Source organism: Protopterus annectens, chromosome 1.part0, assembly GCF_019279795.1.
Source record: "Protopterus annectens isolate FY-2018-M chromosome 1.part0, PAN1.0, whole genome shotgun sequence".
Classification (NCBI taxonomy): Eukaryota; Metazoa; Chordata; order Ceratodontiformes; family Protopteridae; genus Protopterus; species Protopterus annectens.
The window spans coordinates 464,125,517-464,135,516 of NC_056725.1; the positions used below are offsets into that span (position 1 = coordinate 464,125,517).

General features: G+C 39.8%; 1 protein-coding gene across 2 annotated transcripts in view; it reads left to right on the top strand.

Moving 5' to 3' along the window:
* LOC122792914 (5-aminolevulinate synthase, erythroid-specific, mitochondrial-like) overlaps nt 1-10,000 on the top strand; it is a 199,260-nt gene that overhangs the window by 180,774 nt on the left and 8,486 nt on the right. For both annotated transcript variants that reach the window (XM_044060480.1, XM_044060489.1), the window contains exon 10: nt 647-809. In XM_044060480.1, the coding sequence (XP_043916415.1) occupies nt 647-809 (163 nt within the window). The remainder of the gene's footprint in view (nt 1-646; nt 810-10,000) is intronic.

Here is a 10,000-nt window from a genome sequence, read left to right on the forward strand (position 1 = left end):
TTTTTTCTAATTTCTGGTGAATCACAGAGGATTACAGTCAGTCAGTAATGCTAGACATTAGAGTTTCATACTTCTTATTGGTCAAAAAATTCACGTTGATGAAAACCTGCCATTGTATTAACTTTTTGAGTAAATTAGAGTAATATGTAAAAATTGCCCTTGATTTTATCCCCAAATCGTTTTTGGTTTTGTCCAAAACTCTTGAGCAAATAATTTGAAATGTATGCAAAATAATTCTGTTTCAGAGGCGATGTTAATAGCTACCATGTTACATAAATGATAGGCTGAATGTATCACTTTCCAAGATTACATGCAGACAGCATGAGTAAGGGAAAACAAATCATAAAAGCACCATCCCGTCCTTAATAAGCATTACAGACTTCAGAGCACTAACACACTAATTCATTACTCTGACGTTCTTTGGTAATCCTAGGTAAGAGCTGGCTTTCTTTGGACTTAGTAAGTAATGGCTATAAATTATTGTAATTATGCAGAGTATGTAAATTAAATATGGGGCAATAAGACTCTGAAGAAGGCTATTGAATCTTCAGAAGGTTATATCTGACTGACAGGTGTTTTGAGGATTACGTTTATGACCTAGCCTTATTTTAATGTTGCATTGTGTTTGATTGCATCACTTTTGCAGGTGAGTAATGCTGAGAAGAATACACAGATCTGTGACACCCTGCTGACCAAGCACAATATATATGTTCAAGCAATTAACTACCCAACTGTTCCACGAGGTCAAGAACTGCTCCGACTGGCCCCATCACCTCACCATACACCAGTAATGATGGATTACTTTGTTGGTAAGTTTTCTTTCTTTCTGCAGCATGCTGTACAGTCTAGAGTTTTTCTCTAAGAGCTCTTCCATATTCTTTTATTCATGTTACTTTACATCTTCAGGTATTATACAGCATTTATAGTATTGTGTTCAGAGTAATTAAGGTTATGATAAATTTCTTCAAGCTTACAAAGGCATCTATCCTTCCATCTATAGCCCACTTTTTCACATTTTTCACACATGGGGTCGGGGTGTTGCATCATGAGTGACCACCATCTACAGACAATTTTCATACCACCTGGTGGCTAGCCTTTGCCATAGTTGTTCTTCAGTACTACACACACACACACACACACACACACACACACACACACACACACACACACACACACACACACACACACACACACACACATAGTATATGCATGCAAACTCACATCTATGGGCAATTTAGAAGGCCCAGTCCACTTACTGTTTTAGTAAGAAATCAGCAACACAACTAGATAACAGATTCCAAAAGGAAGAAGTCTTTAGAGCTGAGTACTGCAAAAGGCTTTATTAAAATATGCAAAATGTTAAGCGCTTTCGTCCACAAGGTATCAGGACTTCATCACAATGTCTTTACCAGAAAGTTTTATGAGGGATAGGGCAAAAAATGAGGAGGAATCAAGAACATTCTGGAAAATCAGAGACTATTGAGAGCAATGGTAGTATATTTGTGTAATATGACATGTATGAGTTATACGAGTTTCTGTTTTTTTTTTTGTTTTTTTTATATTGGCTTCTTGAGATAGGGATGAGGCTTTTGCAGGTATACTCTTCAGAACCTTTGAATATGCAGTGGTAGATATATTTATGTAGATGATACAGGATCGCTCTGCTGCTGACAGTTTAGTCTCAATAATCAAGATATATTTATGACTCTGTCAGATATTTAAGGTTATAACAAAACTGAATGCACTTTCTGTGAGCATGAGACATTGTCTGAGTTGACTACTATCCATCAGGTCTTTAAAAATTAGATCATGAAGTGCATCCACACACAATCCAAGTTTGATCTTTCTTTGTATATAAAATATAATTTTGGTAAATATGTAATGCTATTTAAAATATAATTTTACTGTTGTTAAAGGGCTACTAAAATTATATATTTTTTGTAATAATCTTTCTTTTTAAGTAAGATTTTCACTATTTATAGCTACATTGTAGGTCTGTACTGGGTACAATGTCAGAAATTTTAAAACGAATCTGGAGATGGTGGTTAAAACTGTGAGTATTGAGGGTGCATCTAGTGGGTGGGAAGATATGAAAGGGAGTTAACTCAGAGTATTGGATTTTAAGGCTAGTGGTTCCCCAGTAGTACCTTTTAATTGTCACTAGCATGAGCAGGTGAGATACAAATGGGAGGAATTCTAAGTCAAATTTACATAAGGGTGGCCAATTCAAGAGCCAGTGACCTTAATAAAACAGCAGGGGCGACTTCCAAGATGACTGCACACTGATTAACAGCTTAATTTCACCTCTGCCAGTATGAAAACAGAAACTCAGAAAAGAGAGCCAGTGAATTTGTCTTTTTGGGTAAATTTCAGTTACTGGCTATTAAGTGCACTGCCTGTGTGCAAGATATGCCTTCTAGTAATCTGGTTGAAAATAAGTCATATGTGCTCAGAAATGATTAAAATAAACAAAATCCTGAAAGAGGATATCAACTCAAATCACAAAAGGCTGGAAAAAATGGAAGAAGCTTTAAACAGATTTTCAAATAAGCTACTTTTTAAACTGCAAAAATCAGAGGTCAAAATGAAGAAAAGGCTGGCTAAGTACGAGACTGCTCAAGAAGAGATGTTTCAAAACATGGTAGAATTAGAAGATAGAGCACATAGGGAGTTCCTGCTATACATGAGAAACTGGAAGGAACAGACTATATTAATTTTATGAAAGCACAAGAAAGCAACTGGACTGGTATTCCGCAGCAGGAATTGTTAATTGACAGGACACATCGTGTGTATGCTCCAAACCTGGCCATGAGAAAGAAGCCAAGACCTCTAATAGTAAAAATGCAATCCTACCAGCAGAAAGAGTTGATTCTGACAAAACTGTGACAAAAGGACAAAGTACTAAAAGTCGGAGACAGTAGAGTGTGGAAAATGATTACTCACTGTACATCAGGCAGAAGAGGAGTACATTTATTCCAGCAATCAGGGAATGTCAAGAAGCAGGTATGATATTCAAGCTGCTATATCCAGCTATCTTCAAAATATTTTGCTCCTAGACAGCAAAATCATTTTTGATGCACACCATGCTAAGAAGGAAATACAAAGGTTTGTCCAACAAGAAGTGAACTATCAAACAGAAGGGGGCTCTGATAAGAAATCCATTTGATAATAAAGCTCATAGATAGACTATGCCAGTGAAACCTTTAACAATATTCCAAAGGAAAATGCTTGAGAGACAGAGGAAAAGATGTGAGTTGACTAGGAGAACCAGGAGTACGTTGGAAATGGACTGAAGACTGGAGTTGGGAGATGGAGATCAATAAGAAGAGAAACAGCAACTCAGAAATTAATGAATAAATGTGGGATTACAAAAAAATCAATCATATTTGTGAAATATGGCAGATCAAGAAAACCTGGAAAATTGGATTTTTTTTTTAATTTTGTTAAACTTGTAGGAGACTCCAACTATATGCCCTACATCATGTCATTATTGTTTGGAAGTACAACCCGGAGAGGGGAAGAGGAAGGAAAGAGGTAACTGCAAATAAAATCATTTTGTTCTTAACAGTATTTTTATAAAACATGACATATACTGCATGCTATATAGTAAAACATTTTCAGTTTTTTTCAATAAATATCTTTATTAAATTATCAAGTATGACATAGGCAATCTTACATTTATATAAATGAAAAACAAACACTGACACCACTTTGGTTGCAAGCATTATACATCACAGACACCATTGAAACAACTGTAGTTGCAAACATTATACATCACTTATAGTCTATCCAGTCATTGTCAGTGAAGCATTATATGGCTCATTCAAATCCTGCCTCTTAAACCTCATTCCTTCTCTGCATATATTGTTCCCACAATTCCCATTTTTTCCTGTGTAGTTTGCCCTGACCCCTCCAGGTTGGTGGCAACGCATGAAGCTTCGGAAACCATCCAGGTGCAACTAACAATAGGCAAAACTGCTCTACAAATTGTAGCATGCTACAGGCCACCCTCTCAAACTCAGGAACCCCACACAGCCTTCCTGAAGACACTGGAGGGTATAAATGTATCTCCAAACACCATCATATTGGGTGACTTCAACTACCCGAATATAGACTGGGAACATTACTCAAGCCCTAACTTTCTAGCCCAACGGTTCCTGGAGTTCATAAATTCAAATGCCATGGAACAGCTAGTCACTGTTCCCACGAGAGGAGAAAATATACTAGATCTCATTGTCACAAACATGGGGACAAAATGCTCCACACGGAAGTATATCCCTCATTGGTGAGATCTGATCATAAACTAATCTCACTGGAAATCCACATCCCGCCCCACCCCAAACAAAAAGACCATAGTGAAGAACTTCTCTAAAGCAAACTTCACACTACTCAAGACTGGTGTGGTATCCTTCAAGGCCCCTGAGTCAGAGGAAACCACAACCCAAGCTGCGGAAGCCCTTACAAATGCCTTCTATGAACACCTCCAGGACTGCATGGATCAGGCAATCCCAAATAAAACCAAGACTCTTTCCACAAAGGGCAAACGTCCAGTCTGGTGGACCCCAGCCATTAACAAATTTTACAATAAGAGGAGAAAGCTATTACATTATAGAACAAAATCCATAAAAGGGAAGTCACCCCTGATCATTATTAGTAAAAAAATACGAGCACTCATAAAATCAACTAAGGCCAATTTTGAGAGAAAAATTGCCATGGATTCAAAGGACAATCATAAGGCCTTTTTCAGCTATGTTAGGAACCTGGGTGGAAACTCACAGATATGCTCAGAATTAGTCCAAAATGATACAAAAATCACTGAACCCACAGACATTGCCAACATACTGGCAGACAGGTTCAGTGCAAACTTCACCCCCCTCTCCTCCCTAAAGGAGAGATAACTATCCCAGCCGAGTGTAGCCTCCCGGACATCTCAAATGCGCAGGTGAAAGCTGCTCTCTCTAAAGCTAAAAACACAGCATCAATGGGACCGGATGGTGTCCCCGGCTGTGTGCTACACGAGCTAAATGAGGAATTAAACCCGCACATAAGGCAGCTGTTTAATCTCAGCCTTACCACAGGATACGTGCCCAAGGAGTGGCGACGGCAACTGTGGTCCCACTCCACAAAGGTGGCACCTCTACGGACCCTGGTAATTACCGCCCATAAGCTTAACAAGTCTAGTCTGCAAAGCTATGGAGAGGATCATAATGGAGCTCATAAACAAAGATATAGGGGACTTGCAGACATTGGACCCGACCCAGTTTGGCTTTGTCAAGGGAAGATCATGCCTTTTGAACTTGGTCGACTTCTTGAAATAGTCACCAAGGCCATTGATGAGGAAAGGCAGTCCATACAGCCTACCTTGACCTTGCAAAGGCTTTCGACACAATACCCCACTCGGGTATTGTAGAAAAACTTACCAGCTTAAATGTAAACCCATATGTCACAAGATGGGTTGCAAACTGGCTTAAGGACAGAACCCACAGGGTTAGAGTTGCTGGCGCTGTGTCAGACTCCAAGCCGGTCACAAGTGGTGTCCCACAGGGCTCGGTCCTTGGCCCCTATTGTTTGGCATCTACTTCTCAGAAGTACAGGCCAACATGGGAGGACTTTGGCTGACAAAGTTTGCAGATGACTGCAAACTGGGCACCATAGTGGAAAGTGCATCGGACACTGATATCCTTCAGAAGGGACTCACGGAAACAGATAGCTGGTGCCAGAGCCATGGCCTGAAGTTAAACGCCAAAAATGTATAGTCATACCCTTCGGGAAAAACAATGTAACCCCAAGCTACCATATAGGTGGCAATCCACTAAGCACAGAAGAGGTTATCAGGGACCTGGGGACCCAGGTTGACAGTGGCCTTTCTTTGACACTCACATTGCTAAAGTGGTTAGAAAGACCTTCTACATTGCCCACCTGATCATGAAGGGATTCACATCCAGATCTAGTGAGGTCATTGTTCCCCTGTACTCTTCACTTATCAGACCAATGATCGAGTACAATGCCCCATTCGGGATGTATCTCACCCGACATCTGCAGCAATTGGAGAGACCCCAAAAGTTCCTCACCAAAAGGATAAAGGGACTCCAAAATCTGTCATATGCTGCCAGATTGAAGAAACTCCAGCTCTATTCAGTCGCATACCGTCTGCTCAGAGGTGACATGTGCCTGACATACAAGGCCATGTCCAACCCGGAATTAATGGACATGCTCCACCTCAAAAATCCAAATCCACCAAAACCACTAGAGCAAGCGACTTAAACCTTAGCACGGATATAAATAGGACGTGCTGGAGGGATAGATTTATCACTCAGAGACTCCCTATGCTGTGGAATAAAATCCCGGTCCATGTGAGGCAGAGCACCTCGCTGACTCTGTTCAAGAGAAATCTAGACCTGTGGATGGGAGATCGTAGGTTTACCCCGGGAATCATCTCTGGGTCACTGCTGGACAGAGGCACAACAAACTAATGGGCACAGTATTTTTTCATATAAGGGGTGGCGTAAGCCACAATAATTTGGGCTAGGCTTATAAATGCCTTAGGGCAGATAGCCTAGTATAAACCTATGAACCTATGAACCTTTTCTAAAGATTCCAATTCAAGTTGCTTTATCTCTGTTACTATATTCACTACTTCCAGTAACGTTGTTCTAGACTTGGATTTCCATTTTCTAGTAATTACTTTTTTTGGCAGTCACCATAATTAGACTCAGCAAGTCTTTACTATGTGTAGGCAATCCCGATTCTGTATCATAGCTCAAAGAAATCATCTCCCCAGTCAATCCAATCCACCCACCCAGCATCTCTGACAGGGCGGTCCACAAGGAATCCTTAAAGTCTGCCAGCTCATTACAATCCCAAAAAATATGTTCCCAGCCATCTCTTTCTTCCCTGTCATACCTCCAACATTTGCTATCCATCTGAGGAAAAATTGTTTTGGACTTTACTTGGAGTATAAAAATACCTATGTAAACACTTCCAGGCAAAAATCCTAAATCTTCTAGACTTTGTTGCATGTTTGGGAGATATACATATATCCCCCCATTGTCTCTTTGTGAATTGCTTATCCAGTCTTTCTTCCCAATCCTTTCTAAGCTCCTGTGATTGATTCTTGTAATTATCATGCAATATTTATATGCTCTACTAATTATTCCTTTTTTAATGACAACTTCTGTTCTAGATTCTATTAAAACCTCTACCAGTGCTGGCCTTTCATTTAGCATTTTCAGTTATTTTTGAGAGCAGTGGGGATAGTAAAGTAAACAGGTGCCATTTTTCCCCTTCCACTTTCTTTCTTCTTGTTTAGTTTTAAGAAATGTAGGCAGTGTAAAAAGAGAAGAAAGCCTAGACAAAAGCATGTCTAAAATAATAGGCTGTAATCTTAGGTTGTTGAGGTGCGGGACAGACTTTAAAAATGTATAGAGCATGATATAAGCAAAAGTGATATGTTTTCTATTACTTTTCCATAGATGAATGATTAGATTAAAGCCTTTGACTTGATCTAACAACAGGTTTAAAGTGAAAGCACTTTTTCTTTCTCCTATAACCCTCCGACCCATCTCAGCAGTGTGCAGGAGCTGAAATATTTATTTTTTACTTTTTGCTTGCTCTTACCCATTTAAGAAGGTAACCTTGCCTGGATTGTATTTACTATTGTCTAACTGACCAGGTACTCTTATCTTAATTACTGTATATTCAGTTTCAACTGATGTTTACTTCTTTGTAACCTCGGCTTGGCAGAGCTTCTTTCCTTAATGTGATTGCTCTTGGTCAATTACGTGTTGCAAAGTCAGCTTCTGATATTTGTACTGTAAATATACTACAAGCTTTAGTATTTGTTTTGTAAGTATTTTACACACTGCTGCCTACTGCACTGTGAGCTCAGCAGAGCTCTCTCCTTTATATGTTTAATCTTGACCTGCTACCGTACAACTGTTGCAAAAAAGCAACTACTGAATATACGTCTGGCAATTAATAAAACAATAAGCAGAGTGTTCATAATGCTGTAATTGATATCTTAACTGTTAATGTCTAACGGTCGCTGATATACATAACAGAAATGGTTGCAGGTCGCATGTAATCTGTATCTCAACTATCAACATGTATTTGTCTGCATAGCTACATCCTTACATTTCTGTAGATCAGTATAAGTAACTCCAGTGATTAGAATGTTGAATTAATGTATATATAATATTCCAACTTTCCTCTAACTCTGTGAAAGGATATACCCTTGCTTGTAATACAGCCTAAAACTGCTTCTCAGCTTTCCTAACCGCAATTGTGATAGGCAATCTGGAAGTTGACCAAGATGTTTGTCGTATTATTTGGAAGGTGTTGTTTACGACTGAACTTACTCTAAATTGCTGTCTCTCTTTATGTATTTGGTAACCCTCTACTGCTCTGCTATAAACCGTACTATATTCCTTTAACTCCTTTGTGCTGGAACTCAACAGTCTTATTCTTATAGTAAATTGTATTACTGATTTCCCTTTCATAACTCACCACTGCATCTCCCCTCCTTCTCTCTTTTTCTCTAGGTACCACTACCAAAGCCCACTTTTACTCAGACAACCACTGCCTTTACTGAACCTCTCCAACTCCTGGAACATGCACCTCCATTTTTACCCAGTGCTTAACGTAAAGAGAAAAACAAAAACATATCTTCAACTGTTGAGTCTATAGCTGTTATATGTGTCGGCTTTACTGGCTACCTGCATGCCACCGGGAAACCACAGATACTCTGTTTCCCCCTTAGTTACTCTTTCCTTTGCTTCTGTCTTTTGAACGTTTTTTTCTTACCTACTGAAAACTAATCTATTATCTATTTTCCATCCAGAGTAGCTACCATCCTGTCTGAGTGTCAAGTCAATACTCAGACATAGCTTCCTATCCTTTCCTGCCCACACCACCCTTGTCTTCCCAACTTGCACTACTCACTTCCACTGTCACTCTGCAGTGGCTCTTACCCACGTCTCATAGCCAAGTGATTGTTTTTTGGTGGCAACTGCCATTAGTGGTCCAGCCTGCTATGCTCGGGCTCACGCCACTCACCTACCCTACCCCCATTCCCATCCATCTCCACTTTCATTACATTTATATCTCGTACACCCTCAATCCTCCATTCCCATATCTCCAAATTATCCAATCCTATCTCTCCCCACCCACTCCCCTACTCATCCTCTCTCACATCTTCCCTTCTCTCACTAAATCCTTCCCATCTTCTACTTTCTGATTGGTTCCATTTATCTCCCCTAGCTGCAAACAATCCTAACTTCATTCCCTTACCCTCTCAGTAAAGTAACCACAAAATTCTTACATCCCGACTCTAATCACTTCTTTTTCCATACTGTTATACCACTCTTCCCCACACATTCAATATGCCCTCCCTCTGCATCTTTACAACCCTATTACTATACTTCTCTTACTTTGCTTCCTATCAGATCCATCTGAGCCACTTTCACACATCTCCAATCAGTACTTATGCCCTACCCCATAATAAACCCTCCCTCACCTGCCTTATCTCCCCCCTCTCTTTTTGATCCATCCTATACTCATTTTTATAAATGGAAAATATCCACTCTCACAGCTACATCCCACAAACCTAAGTACAAAACCTATAGTCTGTATTTCTACTGTACTAAACCAAAACCAGTCTCAAGTACCCCACTTCTAGATGGTGACATCCACCCTAATCCTGGCCCGTCCATTACAACTACAAATACCAACCCAGCCAAACAGATATCTATGTATGCAATTAATATACAGAGCTTACCTAACAAAGTCACAGAGCTACATTCCTGGATTTCCCAATATACCCCCTCACATCCTTGCCCTATCCAAAACCTGACTAAAACCACACATCTCTGACTCAGAAATACTACCTCCTCACTACAATATGTACTGTGTTGACAGAGCTGTCAAAAAAGGCGGTGGAGTTGCAGTAATGTACTCCAAGCACTTCAGCCTATCCCCCTTTCCCTTATCTCTAACTAACTTT